This window comes from Bufo bufo, chromosome 3 (genome assembly GCF_905171765.1).
Source record: "Bufo bufo chromosome 3, aBufBuf1.1, whole genome shotgun sequence".
Taxonomy (NCBI): Eukaryota; Metazoa; Chordata; class Amphibia; order Anura; family Bufonidae; genus Bufo; species Bufo bufo.
Window position 1 is genome coordinate 235,418,167 of NC_053391.1, and position 21,279 is coordinate 235,439,445.

Genomic DNA, 21,279 nt, shown 5'->3' on the forward strand with positions numbered 1-21,279 from the left:
TGTTTTCATTAAATTGAATGCTCAAAAAATGTTTTGTCCATTTCTTCTTGTTGCATGTTGAAGCTCTATTTGGAACCTTGTTAAGATCTAGCCATGCTAAAAATGATTTTTTGCCATTTTTCAAGTGCTCTTAAACTTTTGATCAGGACTATATGTATTTGACATGTATTTGTACTGGCCTACAGTAAAATTGTTATCCAATGACCGTGTAATATACAGTTTCAAGAAAAAGTATTTGAACCCTTTGGAATGATATGGATTTCTACACAAATTGGTCATAAAATGTGATCTGATCTTCATCTAAGTCACAACAATAGACAATCACAGTCTGCTTAAACTAATAACACACAAATAATTAAATGTTGCCAGGTTATTATTGAACACACCATGTAAACATTCACAGTGCAGGTGAAAGAAGTATGTGAACCCTTGGATTTAATAACTGGTTGAACCTCCTTCGGCAGCAATAACTTCAAGCAAACGTTTCCTGTAGTTGCAGATCAGACATGCACAACAGTCAGGAGTAATTCTTGACCATTCCTCTTTACAGAACTGTTTCAGTTCAGCAATATTCCTGTGATGTCTGGTGTGAATCGCTTTCTTGAGGTCATGCCACAGCATCTCAATCGGGTTGAGGTCAGGACTCTGACTGGGTCACTCCAGAAGGCGTATTTTCTTCTGTTTAACCCCTTCAGGACACAGCCTTATTTCACCTTAAGGACCAGGCCATTTTTTGCAAATCTGATCAGTGTCACTTTATGTGGTGATAACTTTAAAACGCTTTTACTTAGCCAGGCCATTCTGAGATTGTTTTTTTCGTCACATATTGTACTTCATGACACTGGTAAAATTGAGTCAAAAAATGTCATTTTTATTTATAAAAAAATACCAAATTTACCAAAAATGTGGGAAAATTTGCAAGTTTCTAACTTTCAATTTCTCTACTTCTACAATACATAGTAATAACTCAAAAGTTATTAATTTACATACCCCATATGTCTACTTCATGTTTGGATCATTTGGGGAATGCTATTTTATTTTTTGGGGACGTTACAAGGCTTAGAAGTTTAGAAGCAAATCTTGGAAATTTTCAGAAATTTTCAAAAACCCATTTTTTTAAGGGACCAGTTCAGGTTTGAAGTCACTTTGTGAGGCTTACATAATAGAAATCACCCAAATGACCCCATGTTAGAAACTACACCCCTCAAGGTATTCAAAACTGATCTCACAAACTATGTTAACCCTTTCGGTGCTCCACAAGAGTTATTGGCAAATGGGGAAGAAATTTGAGAATTTCATTTCTTTGCCAATTTTTCCATTTTAACCCATTTTTTCCACTAACAAATCAAGGGTTAACAGTCAAACAAGACTGTATCTTTATTGCCCTGACTCTGCCATTTACAGAAACACCCCATATGTGGTCGTACACTACTGTATGGCCACACGGCGGGGTGTAGAGGGAAAGGAGCGCCGTGTGGGTTTTGGGGGGCAGATTTTTATGGACTGGTTTATTTACACTGTATCCTATTTCAAGACCCCCTGATGCACCCCTACAGTAGAAACTCCCTAAAAGTGACCCTATTATGGAAACTACGGGATAAGGTGGCGATTTTTTTGGGACTATTTTTAGGGTAAATATGTTTTTTGGTTGCTCTATATTACATTTTTGTGAGGTAAGGTTTCCAAAAATTGAAATTCTGAAATTTCATCTCCATTTGCCATAAACTGTTGAACACCTAAAGGGCTAATAGTTTGTAAAATCCGTTTTGAATACCTTAAGGGGTTTAGTTTCTTAGATGGGGTCACTTTTAGGGAGTTTCTACTCTAGGGGGGCATCAGGGGGCTTCTAAAGGGACATGGTGTCAATAAAAAAGGCCATCAAAATCGGCCTTCCAGAAACCATGTCGGCCCTTTCCTTTTGCACCTCCCTTTTATGGATACAGCAGTTTACAACCACAAATGTGGCATTTCTGTAAACTGCAGTATCAGGGTAATAAATATTAAGTTTTGTTTGGCTGTTAACCCTTGGTTTTTACGGATTGAAATGGAAAAGTGCCAAAAATAGCTGTTTTGGCACCATTTTTTTTTTTTTTTGACCGTGTTAATTTGGAGGATTGGGTCATGGGGTATTTTTACAGAGGAGATTATTACGGACGCGGCGATACCTAATAAGTCAACTTTTTTACAATTCTTTAGGTTTTAGACTAGATTATCTTTTTGGACACAAAAAACGATTTTTTTTGTATCTCTATAGTCTAAGAGTAATTTTTATTTTTTTTAATTTTTTTTAGCCGATTGTATTAGCTAGGGGCTCATTTTTTGCGGGATGAGGGGACGGTTTTATTGGCACTATTTTGGGGTCTATATGACTTTTTGATCGCTTGCTATTACACATTTTTTTAATGTAATCTGTATGTTAATCTGGGGGGTTAGGGGTATTTTTACAGAGATTATTACCGACGCTGCGCTACTTTTTATTTTCTTTAGTTCTACAAAAATTTGTTTTTTGGTGTCATGTCTGAGAACCATAGTTTTTTTAAATAGTCAGTGGCTAAATTGGTGAAGGGGATTATAAATTTAGAACTCCATGGAAGTGTGGTACTCCCTGAAGCAACCAATAACGCAGAGGCCTGGATGATCGGGGCACGTGTCACATTGAGTAGTGGTGTCCTTCCTAATCCCCCTCCTGCGACACACTCTGCATTTTTTTGGGGTTCGTCCCTTTTTTCCAGTATGGGGGACCACACCTGGAAAGTGTTGGCCAGGGACGATCCGGGCGCCTCCAATTCCCGAGGTACTCCCACCTGCTCTTTCCCGGTCAGAAAAGATCAGGGTCTTGAGGACTGCCTCATAGAACTGGAGGAATGTCCCTGTGTTGCCAGCGCTCTGGAACAGTACAAAAGAGTTGTACACGGCAACCTGCACCAAGTAGACCGCAACTTTTTTGTACCATGCCTTGGTTTTGCGCATGGCATTATATGGCTTGAGGACTTGATCAGAGAGATCAACTCCTCCCATATACCGATTGTAGTCGACCATACAATCAGGCTTGAGGACCGTTGCCGCGGTACCTTGCACAGGGACAGCGGTGATGCAGTTACCATGAATTGTGTACAGTACAAGGACATCCCTCTTGTCCTTATATCTGACCAGCAGCAGGTTTCCACTGGTAAGGGCACGGGTCTCACCCCTGGGGATAGGTACCTGGAGGGGGTAGGCAGGGAGGCCGCGCTGATTTTTCCACACTGTCCCACAAGCAAACGTGGATCTGGCGGCGAGGGACTGGAAAAAGGGGATACTAGTATAAAAGTTATCCACGTATAGGTGGTAACCCTTATCTAGCAGTGGGTGCATAAGGTCCCACACAAGTTTCCCGCTATCACCCAGAGTGGGGGGACATTCTGGGGGTTGAATATTGGAATCTCGCCCCTCGTACACACAAAACTTGTAAGTGTACCCTGAGGTACTCTCACAAAGTTTGTACAGCTTCACGCCATACCTCGTCCACTTTGAGGGAACATACTGGCTGAAAATGAGTCTCCCCTTGAACGCAATAAGAGACTCATCAACCGCTACCTCCCTTCCAGGTACATAGGCCTCCATGAATTTGGCCCCAAAGTGATCGATGACCGGCCGTATCTTATACAGACGGTCATAGGCAGGATCACCTTGGGGGGGACATGCTGCATTATCTGCATAATGCAGGCATTTTCGGATGGCCTCAAATCGGGAACCTGTCATGGCCATACTGTAGAGTGGGTTCTGGTAGAGGACGTTCCCACTCCAGTACATCCTGACACTGGGCTTTTTGACTAGGCCCATATGCAGCACGAGGCCTCAAAATGTCCTCATCTCGGCTGCACTGACAGGGGTCCCAAAAAAAAAACTTGCACCCCCAAAAAGTGTGTGTGGGGGGGGGGGGGGCTAGCTGCAGCACCCCGGGGGGTCTAGGGTCACACAGCTAACTGCTGTGGACCCCAGACACCCGATCAGGGGGCTCACAGACCAAAAATTTCTTATTTTATTTTACTTAATCTAACCCTAAACTTGCCCTAACTACCCCTGCCTATACCTCCCACTATCTGCCTGTCCCTGCCTCCTAAGGTGCCTGATGGCACCAAAAACTCACAAGATGGTGGGCAGCATGATCTCCTGCTGCTCTCCCCGCTCCACGGACCGGAATGAGGGAGGAGAGCAGCTTGCCGCGCTCCGCCCACATGCCGCATGGGGACAAATCGCAGGCGATCCTGAGAGGTGACGTGATCGCCACCTCACAGGATCGCAGGACAGTGATTGGTGGTGTATAATCACACCACTGATCATCGTCCTTTCCGGGTTATCAGGTCATCAAAGACCCGAATAACCAGGAAACACAGAAAACCGCAGGTCTGAATTGACATCGGGCGGTCACAAGACCCCTGGGCATTGGTACAGAGTGCCTGCCGAATGATTTCGGCAGGCATTTGGTTCCGATCATCGCAGGCGGTGCTGCGGTGATCAGAAATTCTCAGGACGTACCGGTACGCCCTGTGTCCTTAAGTACCAGGACATCAGGGCGTACCGGTACGCCCTGTGTCCTGAAGAGGTCAAGCCATTCTGTTGTTGATTTACTTCTATGCTTTGGGTCGTTGTCCTGTTGCAACACCCATCTTCTGTTGAGCTTCAGCTGGTGGACAGATGACCTTAAGTTCTCCTGCAAAATGATTTAATAAACTTGGGAATTCATTTTTCCTTCGATGAAAGCAATCTGTCCAGGCCCTGATGCAGCAAAGCAGCCCCAAACCATGATGCCCCCACCACCATACTTCACAGTTGGGATGAGGTTTTGATGTTGGTGTGCTGTGCCTCTTTTTCACACATAGTGTTTTGTGTTCCTTCAAAACAACTCCACTTTGGTTTCATCTGTCCACAGAATATTTTGGCAGTACTGCTGTGGAACATCCAGGTGCTCTTGTGCAAACTGTAAACGTGCAGCAATGGTTTTTTTGGACAGCAGTGGCTTCCTCTGTGGTACCCTCCCATGAAATCCATTCTTGTTTAGTGTTTTACGTATCGTAGATTCGCTAACAGTGATGTGAGCATATGCCAGAAACTTTTGTAAGTCTTTAGCTGACACTAGGATTCTTCTTCTCCTCATTGAGCAGTCTGCGCTGTGCTCTTGCAGTCATCTTTACAGGATGGCCACTCCTAGAGAGAGTAGCAGCAGTGCTGAACTTTCTTCTTTTATAGAGAATTTGTCTTACTGATGAACAGCAAGGCTTTTGGAGATACATTTATAACCCTTTCCAGCTTTATGCAAGTCAACAATTCTTAATCGTAGGTCTTCTGAGAGCTCTTTTGTGCGAGGCATCATTTATATCAGGCAATGCTTCTTGTGAAAAGCAAACCCAGAACTGGTGTGTGTTTTTTATAGGGCAGGGCAGCTGTAACCAACACCTCCGATCTCATCTCATTGATTGGACTCCAGTTGGCTGACACCTCACTCCAATTAGCTCTTGGAGATGTCATTAGTCTAGGGGTTCACATACTTTTTCACCTGCACTGTGAATGTTTACATGGTGTGTTCAATAAAAACATGATACCCAAATAATAGAACTACGGCTCCAATTATAAGTACAAAAATTCTCTTTATTAAATAAACACAATCACATTGTCATAAAAACAGCAGTAAACAGGTATGTTATAGTGAGGAAAGACCCGAGGAGGACCGGGGGATCGACACACATGGGCTCACATAAGTTAGTAAAGATAGTCACAACAAAGCCAGAAAAAGAAAAGAAAAGATAACTCTGGATGGTTGGATCCAATGAGTATATACATAGGCAGTGTTGAAAATAAAGACAAGCTCAGAAAAAATACCCAGTATTGGTGCGCCGGTCCCTCAGTCTCCTTGTCCCAACGCCGTTTCGCCAGCAACCTGGCTTCTTCCGGGGATAAGAGACTGAGAACTCTACCTTTTATATATCGCTCCCATAGATGTAATCAGTACAGTGATCCTCCTTTGGTGTGTGAAAAGGCTGAACTCACCAATAGGAGCTCGCATCATGAGTCAGGTGGTAAAGATGGGGAGGGGATTGGAAAGAGGTTGAATCGAAATCAGCCTGCATCATCGTGACACTTAGGTCACGTGACTGCTGTGTCAGCATGTCATCACAAGTTCCACCCATCAGTATTCGAATGCTGTATATTATTTAACCACTTCCAAAATATTTGCGTTGCTGACACCGATATTAACAATAATCGCAACATAATCGCGATGTGCATCCGAATTATTTTTATTTATTTATTTTTTTATTCCAATCCCTTCCCCCATTGCTATCACCCATATCTGTTCTTGTAATTCGGATGCACATCACGATTATGTTGCGATTATTGTTAATATCGGTGTCAGCAAAGTGAATATTTTGGAAGTGGTTAAATAATATACCATATTCGAATACTGATGGGCGGAACTTGTGATGACATGCTGACACAGCAGTCACGTGACCTTAGTGTCATGATGATGCAGGCTGATTTCGATTCAACCTCTTTCCAATCCCCTCCCCATCTTTACCACCTGACTCATGATGCGAGCTCCTATTGGTGAGTTCAGCCTTTTCACACACCAAAGGAGGATCAGTGTACTGATTACATCTATGGGAGCGATATATAAAGGTAGAGTTCTCATTAGTCTCTTATCCCCGGAAGAAGCCAGGTTGCTGGCGAAACTGCGTTGGGACAAGGAGACTGAGGGATCGGCGCACCAATACTGGGTATTTTTTCTGAGCTTGTCTTTATTTTCAACACTGCCTATGTATATTCTCATTGGATCCAACCATCCGGAGTTATCTTTTCTTTTTCTGGCTTTGTTGTGACGCTCTTTACTAACTTATGTGAGCCCATGTGTGTCGATCCCCCGGTCCTCCTCGGGTCTTTCCTCACTATAACATACCTGTTTACTGCTGTTTTTATGACAATGTGATTGTGTTTATTTAATAAAGAGAATTTTTGTACTTATAATTGGAGCCGTAGTTCTATTATTTGGGTATCGAATTTTGTAAAATGTTAGGGCTCCTTTCACTTTATTACTAGCCGGTGTATTTAATTGGTGGGTGTCAATAAAAACATGGTAACATTTAATTCTTTGTGTGTTATTAGTTTAAGCAGACTGTGATTGTCTATTGTTGTGACTTAGATAAAGATCAGATCACATTTTATGACCAATTTGTGTAGAAATCCATATCATTGCAAAGGGTTCACATACTTTTTCTTGCAACTGTACCTCCAGCCACATAATCACTTGATCTTTTCTGTCCAGTGAATGCCTAATGTTTGGGGTCTGTACTCCACTGGCCTGCAGTAAAATTTGTATCCAATGATAGTCTAGTATACCTCCAGCCACATAATTACTTGATGTTTTCTGTCCGGTGAATGCCTAATGTTTGGCGCCTGTACTCCACTGGCCTGCAGTAAAATTGATATCCAATGACCGTCTAATATACCTCCAGCCACATAATCACTTGATCTTTTCTGTACAGTAAATGTCTAATCGTTGGGGCCTCAGAGGAATTCAACACCTGTGACGACCACGTGTTATCGAATTTCACCTATTATCATTTGGGGTTTATTCAAGAGGTGGGATTTCGTTAGCCATGTTTTTTATCCAATTTAATATTTTTAGTTCTTTTAAACATTTGTATTTGGCATGTATTTGTACTGGCCTGCAGTAAAATTGATATCCAATGACCGTCTAATATACCTCCAGCCACATAATCACTTGATCTTTTCTGTCCTGTGAATGCCCATTGTTTGGGGCCTGTACTCCACTGGCCTGCATTAAAATTGATATCCAATGACCGTCTAATATACCTCTAGCCACATAATTACCTGATCTTTTCTGTGCAGTGAATGCCTAATGTTTGGGGCCTGTATTCCAGTGGGCTACAGTAAAATTATTATTCAGTGACCGTATAATGTACCTCGAGCCACATAATCACAATTACCTAGGTTTTAGGGCCTGTACTCCCGTGGCCTAAAATAAAAAATTTCTTAGCTCCAGCAAGGCACATTTTTGAAAATTTGCCTTTAAGACAAATTTCCAGGAGAAATGGGACTACTTAAAAGAGGCACTATTAAAGGCAACAGAAAATTGCATTAGGCTTGTCAGTAAAAGCAAAAAAAGGAAGAGACCACTGTGGTACTCAGCAGAAGTGGCCAAAATCATTAAAAATAAAAAGATAGCATTTAGGAATTATAAAAAACAAAACAAAACGAGGATGACAGGCAAATTTATAAGATTTGGCAGAGAGAGGCCAAACAAGTTATAAGAGCTTCTAAAGCACAGGCAGAAGAGAAATTAGCTCAGTCAGGGAAAAAAGGCGATAAGGCATTCTTCAGATACATAAATGCAAAAAGGAAACTAAAACAAGGAATTACAAAATTAAAAACAAAAGGAAGGTATATGGAAGAAGATAAAGAACTGCCTCAATGAATACTTCTGTTCAGTCTTTACAAAGGAAAAATGAAGGAAAAGTACCTCAGTTAGGAAAGAAGACTAATGAATCTTTTGATGCATGTGTCTTTACAGAGGAAGAGGTTCTAAGTCAGCTGTCTAAAATCAATACAAATAAGTCACAGGGGCCTGATGGGATACACCCAAAGCTATTAAAAGAGCTCAGTGGTGAACTAGCAAAACCATTAACAGATTTATTTAACCAATCACTGGAGTCGTCCCAGAAGATTGGAAATTAGCAAATGTTGTGCCCATTCACAAGAAAGGTAGTAGGGAGGAATCGGGCAACTATAGGCCAGTAAGCCTGACATCAATAGTGGGGAAATTAATGGAAACCATACTTAAGGAGAGGATTGTGGAACATCTAAAATCCCATGGATTGAAAGATGAAAAACAGCATGGGTTTACTTCAGGGAGATCATGTCAAACTAATCTTATTAATTTTTTTGATTGGGTGACTAAAATAATAGATGGAGGAGGTGCAGTAGACATCGCTTATCTAGACTTCAGTAAGGCTTTTGATACTGTCCCACACAGAAGGCTTATCAATAAATTGCAGTCTTTGGGCTTGGACTCCCATATTGTTGAATGGATTAGGCAGTGGCTGAGGGACAGGCAACAGAGGGTTGTAGTCAATGGAGTATATTCAGTCCAAGGTCTTGTTACCAGTGGGGTACCTCAGGGATCTGTTCTGGGACCCATATTGTTTAATATCTTTATCAGCGAAATTGCAGAAGGCCTCGATGGTAAGGTGTGTCTTTTTGCTGATGACACATTGATTTGTAACAGGGTTGATGTTCCTGGAGGGATACACCAAATGGAAAAGGATTTAGGAAAACTAGAGGAATGGTCAAAAATCTGGCAACTAAAATTTTATGTTGATAAGTGCAAGATAATGCACCTGGGGCGTAAAAACCCAAGAGCAGAATATAAAATCAGTGATATAGTCCTAACCTCAGTATCTGAGGAAAGGGATTTAGGGGTCATTATTTCAGAAGACTTAAAGGTAGGCAGACAATGTCATAGAGCAGCAACAAATGCTAGCAGAATGCTTGGGTGTATAGGGAGAGGAATTACCAGTAGGAAGAGGGAGGTGCTCATGCCGCTCTACAGAGCACTAGTGAGACCTAATTTGGAGTATTGTGCTCAGTACTGGAGACCATATCTCCAGAAGGATATTGATACTTTGGAGAGAGTTCAGAGAAGAGCTACTAAACTGGTACATGGATTGCAGGATAAAACTTACCAGGAAAGATTAAAAGACCTTAACATGTATAGCTTGGAAGAAAGACGAGACAGAAGGGATATGATAGAAACTTTTAAATACATAAAGGGAATCAACAAGGTAAAAGAGGAGAGAATATTTAAAAGAAGAAAAACTGCTACAAGAGGACATAGTTTTAAATTAGAGGGGCAAAGGTTTAAAAGTAATATCAGAAAGTATTACTTTACTGAGAGAGTAGTGGATGCATGGAATAGCCTACCTGCAGAAGTGGTAGCTGCAAATACAGTGAAGGAGTTTAAGCATGCATGGGATAGGCATAAGGCTATCCTTCATATAAGATAGGGCCAGGGGCTATCCATAGTATTCAGTATATTGGGCAGACAAGATGGGCCAAATGGTTCTTATCTGCCGACACATTCTATGTTTCTAAGACGCATAAAAATGGCTCATGATTAAAATACATATTTTTTGTGGGAATTTTTGTCATTGATCCCCCTCTAGTATGTCACTGTCCATGTTGTGGGACTATTTGTGCACTTCTAGTAAGTATTTGGTGGCTGCAAATATGACCTGAAGGTTTTTCAGGTTCGCCTGCCATTAAAGTGAAACTTCAGTTCACAAACATTTGATCACGTTTGCGCGATCACGTTTGCAAATCGTCGCGGCCAATGTTCGTCCATCACTAACAAGGAGCTTAATGGTAAGATTCACAACAGGTGTTTGATCTATGAATCGTCCAATAAATTTAATGGTTCAATTAGAATTGGTATTTAAACATTCCTACTTATAATGCTGTTCACATTCTGACATCATGCTATTCACATTTTGACATCATGAGACCAAGACGACACCTAATAAAGGATCAACAGTACCTCGCCATTGCGAGGCTTCAAGCAGGATGTTCTCAGACGGAAGTGGCCACTGCGCTTAGAGTGTCACAGATTGTCATCAGCAGGTTGCAACAGAGATACAGAGAGACTGGAAGAGTCACAGAAAGGCATAGAAGTGGACGTCCTCTGGCCACATCCCACACTAATGACCGCTTCATTGTGAACAATGCCCTGCGGAACCGGATGATGAATGCCACACAACAGGCACATTTAAGGGAGATGATAGGCACCCAAGTGTCACGTCAGACCATTCGAAACTGTTTACATCAGCATATTCTGCGTGCTAGACGATTTGCAAGGGTACTTGATCACAGGCATCATCGTCTTGCATGGGCCAAGTAGCATCTACGCTGGACGAGGGACCACCGGGCCTCAGTGCGGTTAGCTGATGAAAAATGATTCAAGCCGAGCAGAAATGATGGCCGGCAACAATGTTGGAGACGTCAAGGAAAGCGCTGTGCCTCAGCCACTGTTGTCACCAGATGATCCTTTGGTGATGGTAGTGTTACAGTGTGGGCATGTGTGTCTAGTTAATACCAAACTGTCCTACACTGTGAATAGTACAGTGACAAGCCCATGCTTCTTGAATAACATAATTAATCCAGTCATTGTGCCTCTGCATGAACAACACAGGCCTAACTTAATCTTTATAGATGACAATGTGCCAGCTCATCCTGGTCGCATCATTAGGGAATGGCTGCTGGAGACTGGGGTACCTTAAATGGAGTGGCCTCCACTTTCTCCAGACCTGAATCCCATTGAAAACCTATGGGATCAGCTGAGTCACCATGAGTCACCATGTAACTGTTTACCCCAGAGTCTCAATGACCTGAGGGCCTCCCTTCAGGAAGAGAGGGATGCCATGCCTCAGCAGGCAACAAGTCAATTTGTGAACAGCATAAGACATCGTCGTTAAGCTGTAAATTGATGCTCAAGGCCACATCACAAGTTTTTGAGACATTGACATTTTTGTAGGGGTATACCCACCACTGTTATTGGCTTTTGTTTCAATAAATTGTTTGAGATGCGAAATTACCATTGCATGCTTCTACTTAAATGTCCTACTTTCATGATCACTGTAGAGTGAACGTTTTACAATTTCCATAAGTTTCACTCAAAAAGCCAAATATCCCTAAATTATTGTGAGTAGTGTATAAGACACTAGGTGTATTACATGTAAAGTACAGTTTAAATTGTATCCCAATGCCTTTCATAGGGTAGTGTATTGTTCCTTGTATTGTTCCAGTTTTGACATGAGAGGCATGGGAATTTACAATTTTTTTCTTTGGATAAAGGATCGTCTTTTTGGACATTTTTATATTTGTGATTTGTACAATAAGAAGCAATTAATAATGGAATAATCGTCATATTATCAGCACAAAGCAATGTTGCAAAGTTTAAATACAATAACAAAAATTCTGATACTTGTTTTACAGCTGTCTGCATAAATCCTCCCGAACTTGACTTTGCAGTGGTGGAGGGAGAGTTTATCCATCAAGAGTTCTTTGACATTGGAACAAGTGTGCAGTATAAATGTCGCTCAGGTTTTATTCCTATGACCAGCAAGAATAATAATGTAACATGCCTGAGCGATCTAAAATGGTCACAGCTTGAGTTATTTTGCAAACGTAAGTCTAGTCTGCATCATATTTCTGCTTTATGCATTATATTTATGTATAATAAATTAAGCTATGGGGTAATTTCCTTTTCAGATCTTTTTTCCACACAGAATAAAAATGGCCATGCTCAGAAACACTGATTATGGGATTCCACATCCGTCATCTTGTTAAAAGAGCAATATGAATGAACCCATTTGAGGTGAGGGGATAAATTCCCACACCTCAATGTACAGTTTTGTCACTAGGATGGAGTGGGCACAGCAGTGGCACTTGTGCCTTTTGTAGAAGGAAACAACTGTAGCATATCACAAGCTCCTGCAAGCTCCTGCTCCAATGGCTGGGATTAGAGCCAAGTCTGATCCTGTCCTTTTAACCTCTTATTTGCTGTGGTCAATAGTATAGCAGTATAGCATCTAAGTGATTATACAGAGGGAGAATCCAATAGGCTGTCAGTAGAAAACTGATAGGCACACCTAATACACGCTGTATTAGTGTTGAGCAAATCAAAGCATCTGAAGCGGACTTTGATCCAAAATTTTGGAAAAATTAGATTTGCAACAAATCCTAATTTCCTGGCACTTTTCCTAAGAGTTGCTATATGTGTTGTAAAGTGAAGGTAAGAAGCCCGGAAACAAGAGATCACCCATAATGCAGTGTAGCCTGACAATCAGCAGATGGCCATCCCCTGTGATTTCACAGCCCTCTAAAAATCCTAATCCGCCCAGTCTCAGACATTTTACAGTGAACTTCGCATAGGGAGAGATGTGAGAAGTAGTGTTGAGCACGAATATTCGAATCGCGAATTTTAATCTCGAATATCGCCACTTGGAGAATTAGCGAATATTTTGAATATAGTGCTATATATTCGTATTACCAAATAGTGTTTATTGCGAATATTCTAATCGCAAATTTTTATCACGAATATATATTACATTGCCGATTTCCGCAATCATGTAAATAATGACTGGAGATCATGAATTCTCGAATTTGCCAATTTATGGCGAATATTCGGCCAAAAATTTGCAAAATATCACGAATTCGAATATTGCCTATGCCGCTCATCACTAGTGAGAAGTGCTAGGTACATTATTTATCAAACCTTAAATTGTAGAATCTTGGATAGAGAGACTGCAGGGACAGTGAAGGGAGATCATAGGGAGAGTTTTTACACACTGTAGGGCAAGCATAGGGAGAGTGCAGGCTGTGTAATTTGAAGCTAAAGGGAACTATAGGAGACAACTCAGTTTGCATCAATCCCTGCACAGAGCTCTTAAATTGATCAGTGTTCACCTTGTTTAATAGATAAGCAATTCTCTTACTCCTTGCTTCTCAAATTAGGGTGAATAAGCTGTCTGATTTAACTGTTATTAGGGTGTCCCCCTTGTTAAATAGATAAGCAGTTCTAGTACGCCTTGATTCTCAAATTCTGGTGAATACGTAGTGTAATTTAACTGTTATTGGGGTGCCCAACTTGTTTAATAGATACGCAAACCTATTTTGCCTTGATTCTCATATTGGGGTGAATAAGCTGTGTAGTTTAGCTTTTATTGGGGTACTCACCTTGTTTAATAGATAAGCAGACCTACCGTATTACGCTTTGATTCTCAAATTCGGGTGAATAAGAAGTGTAATTTAACTGTTATTAGGTTGTCCCATTTGTTAAATAGATAAGCAGATCTATTACACCTTGATTCTAAAATTAGGGTGAATAAGTAGTGTAATTTAACTATTATTGTGTTTTCCACCTTTTTTTTATAGATAAGTAATTCCATTAGGCCTTGATTCTCAAGTTAGGGTGAATAAGCTGTCTATTTTTACTGTTATTGGGGTGTCCATTTTTTTTAATAGATAAGCAATTCTATTACTTCTTGATTCTCAAATTGGGGTGAATAAGTAGTGTAATTCAACTGTTATTGGGGTTTCCCCCTTGTTAAATAGATAAGCAGAACTATTATGCCCTGATTCTCAAATTGGGGTGAATAAGTAGAGTAATGTAACTTTTATTGGCATTTCCGCCTTGTTTTATAGATAATTAATTCAATTAGGCCTTAAGTTCTTCTAAAATTGGGGAGAATAAGCTGTATACTTTTACTTTTATTGGGGTGGCCACCTTGTGTCTTAGATAAGCAATCCCATTAGGCTTTGATTCTCAAATTGGGGTGAAAAAGTTGTGTATTTTAACTGTTATTGGGGTGTTCCCCTTGTTAAATAGATAAGAAAATCTATTATGCCTTGATTCTCAAATTAAGGTGAATAAGTAGTGTAATTTATTGGAGTTTCCACCTTGTTAGATCTTGATTCTCAAATTGGGGTGAATAAGCTATTTTTACTTTTATTGGGGTGACCACCTTCTTTCTTAGATACGAATTTCTATTAGGCCTTGATTCTTAAATTGGGGTGCCCAAGCTGTCTGTTTTTACTGTTATTAGGGTGCCCACTTTGTTTTATAGATAAGCAATCCCATTCGGCCTTGATTCTCAAATAAGGATGAATAAGTAGTGTAATTTAACTGTTATTGGGGTGTCCCCCATTCTTAAATAGATAAGCAGATCTATTATGCCTTGATACTCAAATTGGAGTGAATAAGTAGTGTAATTTAACTGTTATTGGGGTTTCAACCTTGTTCTATAGATAAGTAATTCCATTAGGCTTTGATTCTCAAATTGGGGTTAATAAGCTGTCTATTTTTACTGTTATTGGGGTGCCCACCTTGTTTAATCGATAAGCTGATCTATTACGCTTTGATTCTCAATTTGGGGTAAATAAGTAGTTTAATTTAACTGTTAGTGAGGTGTCCCCCTTGTTAATAAATAAGCAGATCTATTGCGCCTTGATTCTCAAATTGGGGTGAAAAAGCTGTCTAATAGTACTGTTATTGGGGTGTCCAGATTGATATTGAATAACTTATTTTATATATACCGTACAATTACTGTTACTGTACAGTATTTATAACAGACAGGTGCCAGGGAGAGCCGAGGGAATGGGCAGTCTCAAAAATGTTGCTGGAGCCGGCAGAAGTAGCAGCAGAACAAGGGGTGGGTGGTAGCAGCAGTGGTCGTGTTTTGACCAGCAATCCCGTTGTCCTTGAATGGTTGACTCGGTCTTCAACATCTCAACTGACATCAGATACCCACAGCCAGGAGTTGGTGGGTTCCTCTGATTCCACACTTAGTTGGCATGGCCCAGGAACAAGATCTGTACCCTCAACTGTCCTGAACCTGCCACTTTCATTTTCTGCTCCTTCTGCTCAGGAAGTATTTTATGCTGCCGACTCTGCTCTGCTTTTCAGTTAGGACAAGTCTACTGCACAGCCCAGATTTGGAGGAGAGGTCTGCTGCTTCCTCCTGTAGGCGTCCAAGTAGCGACAATGAGAATAGCTTGGGAGCAGGTGTTGTGAGCAGTCAGAAACACGGCCATGAGACTTGTAAGGGTGACATAAGTGAGGAGCCGATAGTAGTGAATGATGGTGTAACCGATCATATGTGGGAGCCGGGGGAATAAAGGACTTCATCATCATCATCAGGGGGTGAGGGTGGCAGCTTGCCCATGAGAAAGCGGCAGAGTGGCAGTGTGTGGCTGTGCCAGCAAGGTGCAAGTGTAGCCGTGAGCCAGCAGGGTGGCAGCAGTTTTAGATCTGGAGCCAAACGTGCCTGGGGTAGACCATTTGCTATTTAGGAGCCTACCTGTCTTGAAACAACTAGCGAAGCATGGCTTCATAGAGGCAACGCAAGGCAGTCAGCATGCAGAGGTGGAGGTAAACTGCCATACTCTCCAGTGTGGAAATTTTTCATCAAGGACGTCAGCATGGCCGTATGTAGGATCTGTGGGAATAAGGTAAAGCATGGCCAAGGTGCCAATGTTGGCACCATGGCCCTGCGTAAACACATAGACCATAATGTGGCCTGGGAAAATGTGGCGCTAATGTAGTGGTACAGCCTGACTCAGCAACTGCTGCATATCCCAGTGGCCCATACCCCTTCTTCAGCAGCTCCAACACCTCGGCAGAAGGGAGCTGTGTTTCCTTCCCATCGTGTACTGGTCATAATGCTCCTCCTTCTACTCCTCATCATGCATTTCACAAGCAATCGATCACCGAGGCTATTGCAAAAAGATAACAGTAGGCACTCAATGGCGCAGAAGCTGAACGTGCTCTTGGCCAAGTTGCAGGTACTAGAGTCCTTCCCTTTCCATTTGGTTGACTATGCCCATTTCAGAGAACTAATGGCTTGTGCCGAGCCAAGGTGGAATGTCCCAAGCTGTCATTACTTCTCCAAAAAGCTGTACCAGCACTGCACATGTATTTTGAGCAGAAGTCTGTCAGTGTCTGGTACAGTTCACGGCAATGCAAACATGTAGAGCTGTAACTATGGTCATGGACAATATATGTCATTTACCACCCACTGGCTAAATTTGGTTCCTGCCCAAGCACACCAGCAACTTAGCCAGGTGGTGACAATGCCGCCTCTGCGTTCTCATGCTGTCATTTTGACGCCAATGTCCTCCTCTGCCTCCTCATCCTCCACCTTGTCATCAGCCTCCACTGGCCGCACAGTTCTGAGTAGTCCTCCAGCATATGACCTATGCAGAGCACAGTGGTGCCACGCTGTTCTGCACTTGGCCAGACTGGGCGAATGGAGTCACACAGGGTAGGAACTGCTCCACATCATCCACCAAGAAATCGAATGCTGGCTGTCTCCTCGCCAACTGAAGATCGGAACCATGGTCACCAATAATTGAAAAAAACATTCTATCAGTGCAGTGTCAAGAAGGGCTGACCCATGTGACCTGAACTTCTGGTTGTAACCCAGTTCCTGTAGTCTTCCACCCAACTGCAAGATGTCTTGAAAATGACCAGGAAACTGTGCATGCTTTTCAGTCACTCTCACTGTGCAAAACATGCCCCCCTTGTGCTGCAAAGGCAGAATAGTGTTCCCCAACATCGCCTGATATGACACGTTTCCAAATGTTGGCACTCCACATGTTGGACCGACTATATGAGCAGAGGAAGGCTGTGAACGATTCTTGATGATGCAGGTGGACAGGAGTACTCTCCTGTGTAACTTCGACATTAGCCAGTGGAAGCTCATGCGTGACACCTGCCATTTGCTCTGGCTCTTTGAGTAGTTCACTAGCCAGGACTACAGGATGAATGATGTCCTTCACATCTTGGAGCAGTTTTCTGATAAATCTGGCTGGCCAGGGGACAGGAGACATGGTACCTACATCCCACAGCCACAGAGTGTGATATGTGATTTTAGCCAGTGTGTGCAGTGCGGAGCATGAATACATGACATGACTGATATACTCAATACACTAGGAGAACGCTCAATATCTAAAGGTAGCGCACTGTGGAATTAACAGAGCGCAATAACCGACTGTGATAATCGCTACAGTGTTACAGTGGAAACTATTAGATAAACAGTCAGGGAGCCCTCCAGTGGTTAAGAGCATATATGCAAAGTACCCTATTATATATGCAACAGTGCAGGCACCACTGATAATTTTAAAGTGTGAGTTCTAGTTAATTTTTATAGGAAAGAAATAAAAGCTATATTTTAATACTAGTTATCCTGAAGCACGTGTTAACCTAGAGACTACTAATGGTCTTAGTGACCAATTTAAAAAGTAGACTCTGACTGTTCTCACCATTCGTCGCTTCTGTCTATCCGAGATTTTTCTTGGTCTGCCACTTCGAGCCTTAACTTGAACTGAGCCTGTGGTCTTCCATTTCCTCAATATGTTCCTAACTGTGGAAACAGACAGCTGAAATCTCTGAGACAGCTTTCTGTATCCTTCCCCTAAACCATGATGGTGAACAATCTTTGTCTTCAGGTCATTTGAGAGTTGTTTTGAGACCCCCATGTTGCTACTCTTCAGAGAAAATTAAAAGAGGAGGGAAACTTACAATTGACCCCCTTAAATACTCTTTCTCATAATTGGATTCACCTGTGTATGTAGGTCAGGGGTCACTGAGCTTACCAAGCCAATTTGAGTTCCAATAATTAGTTCTAAAGGTTTTGGAATCAATAAAATGACAACAGTGGCCAAATTTATGCACCTGCCTAATTTTGTTTAAACAATTATAGCACACTTTCTGTAAATCCAATAAACTTCATTTCACTTCTCAAATATCACTGTGTGTCTCCTATATGATATATTTAACTGACATTTTTTTATCGTAACAACCAATGATTTATACAGGAAAATCATGATGATTAACAAGGTTGCCCAAACTTTCGCATCCCACTGTATCTATTACTAGGGGTAGACCTGCAGTGTATATGCATATGAGGTCCGCAAACCGTGGATCTGCAAAATACGGATACCATCTGTGTGCAATCCGATTTTTTTTTCATAGACTTAAATGGATCCATAGCAGAATAGGACATATTCAATAATTTGTGGAACAGACATATTATACATGTGTATGTCCTAGTCTGTTACAAACAGTATCCGTATTTTGTGGATCCGCGGTTTGCGTACCACAAAAAGGATACAGTCATTTGCATGATGAGGAGGGGTAGTCCTTCAGCATATATCTGTATATCTATTACTAGGGGTAGTCCTGCAGTATTTTAATCTATTAGGGAGGATTTTAATGAGTGGGGCTCTTACGCATCACAGGCCAGAGCTGTCATTATTATACACTGGGCACAGCAGGGCTGGTGCCTAAGATGTGTATTACAGGCTGTAACACACATCGCAGCCCCCTGCTGTCATTATCATACACATTGTATGATAATGACAGGGCACTGTACACAGGATGGCCGGCAGCCTGTGATGTGTATTGGCACACCTGGACAATACGTGAGAAGTGAAGCAGTGCTCAGCAGCCCACTGCCTAGCAAAAAGCAATCGCCCCATTGTGATTTTTCCCTATAGGTTGAATTGCCAATCCGCCTTTGCCAGCCAGTGGCGTGGCATTAGAGCATGGTTACCCCAAAGAGAACTTGCCCTTCAACACAAAATGTTGAGAGACTAAACTTTATCAGGATGAATCAGGCATGGATCAACCAGGATTTGCAGACACTGGTGCCTAATGCAAGAGACTAGATCATCTGGGCAGTAATGATCTGACTGTAATGTGCTGCCACACCAGAACATTGTGACAACTGGCCCGTTACTTTTCCCAAAGTCCTTGTGCACACTACTCTGATGCTGCCACAGGCCTGCTGCCTCTACTGCCATCTGCTCCTACTGTGATCTGCCACCATCTTGTGCTGTTACTGCCAATGCATCTTATTGGCCATCGCAGAAGCTGCCTGACACTGGTTTCTTAATTTTTTTGCTGTCCACTAAAATTCCTACGTGAAGCCATGTTGATAAAGTGTAATTTACTTATTTTCATTGAGGTACTCCAAGATACCTTCAAACAATTTACCCATGACAGATGTTAAACCTATAGTTTCCGGGCTCTGTTTTTGACCCCTTTTTGAATATTGGCACCACATTGGCTAAGCACCAATCCTGTGGAACACTCCCTGTCAATATAGAGGGGCACATTTATTAAGACCAGTGTTTTAGACGCTGGTCTTAATAACGTCTATACCTGGCGGTGAATCCGCCGGAGTTATGAAGAGACGCAGACCTCTTCAGTAGATCCTCTGCCACTTCTAACTGTAAGACAGCTTCCTGGCTGTCTAACATTTAGACCATTTTCTATGCCTAAAACAGGCGTAGAAAATGGTAAATGAGACGGGCCTGATGGCCTGCCCCCTTCCCTGCCCACGCCATGTCCCCTTTTTATGACCTGGGTGAGTGGGGAGAAGTCACAGATTGCAGTGGCCAAAATTAGAATTGCAGCATGAACACTATCAGCCTCGTCAGCAAGGCCGATAGTGTTCAGTGCAACTACTGATGCCCCCATTGGCCGCAGGGGGTGTCAGCAGGAAGCGTGCTTCCGGGTTTTTGTTCATTTAGATGCCATGATCTCACTTGATCACTGCATCTAAAGCCTTTAATTACCGCGATCTGCATTATTTCTGGTCACGGTAATTAGCCGCTGCATGTGCGAGTGGGCACCATGTTTACACATCGCTCCAGCGCCGTAAATGTACGGTGCTGGTAGCTAAAGGGTTAAATATCAGAAATAAGGGTCTGTTTTTGACATTACTTAATTCTCTTTGGATACGGGGGTGTATGCCATCTGGTCCCGGCGATATGTCTATTTTAATCTTTTTATGCCACTTTTAATGGGAAATGTACTTTTACATTCTGCATTCCATCTGACAGTTTATTTTCCTCAGTGAATACAGTGGAGAAAAAATATTTAATAGCTGTGCTTTATTCTCATTGCTCTCTGCAACTCTCCCTTCATCATTCTGTAAAGGGCCATCACCTTCAGAATTATACTTTTTACGATTTATATAATTGAAGAACATTTTAGGGTTAGTTTTACTCTTTTTGGCAATGAATCTCTCGGTCTCCAGTTTGGTTGCTTTTATTTGTCTTTTACATATTCTATATTTTTTTCCTATAGTTTTTCAATGCTTCCTCGTTACCCTCCTGTTTTAGTGATTTTAAATGGTTTATTTTTGTTCTTTATTGCTTAATTTACATTTCTATTTATCCACATTTGTTTTCTTGTTCCTTACCCTTTTATTCCCATAAGGTATGTACCTCTCACAGTTACAGTTTAGGATGCTTTTAAAAATATCCAATTTTATGGCTGCATTTTTATTTTTGAGGACATTGTCCCAGTTAGTTAGGACAATGGCCTCTCTTAGCAGGTCAAATTGAGCTTTTTTGAAGTTTTTTTAATGAGAATTGGAAGGTTATTTTTTATGGTCACTATTTCCCAGGTGTCCACCGACCTGCACATCTGTTGCTCTGGCAGGTCTATTGGTTAATACTAAGTCCAGTGCGGCCGTCCCTCTAATCTGGTCCTTAACCAGTTGGGAAAGGTAATTGTCTTTGGTTATTGCCAAGAAGTTGTTTCCTTTATGAGATGTACAGGTTTCAGTTTTCCAATCTATATCTGGGTAATTAAAGTCCCCCATAATAACAACCTCATGATTTGCCGCCTTATCTATCTTATTTATAAATATAATTTCT

At 41.7% G+C, this 21,279-nt stretch overlaps 1 protein-coding gene across 5 annotated transcripts in view; it reads left to right on the forward strand.

The window, feature by feature from the left end:
* Positions 1-21,279, forward strand: part of LOC120995068 (C4b-binding protein alpha chain-like) — a 694,048-nt gene that overhangs the window by 202,689 nt on the left and 470,080 nt on the right. For all 5 annotated transcript variants that reach the window (XM_040424045.1, XM_040424047.1, XM_040424046.1 and 2 more), the window contains one exon: positions 12,043-12,234. In XM_040424045.1, the coding sequence (XP_040279979.1) occupies positions 12,043-12,234 (192 nt within the window). The remainder of the gene's footprint in view (positions 1-12,042; positions 12,235-21,279) is intronic.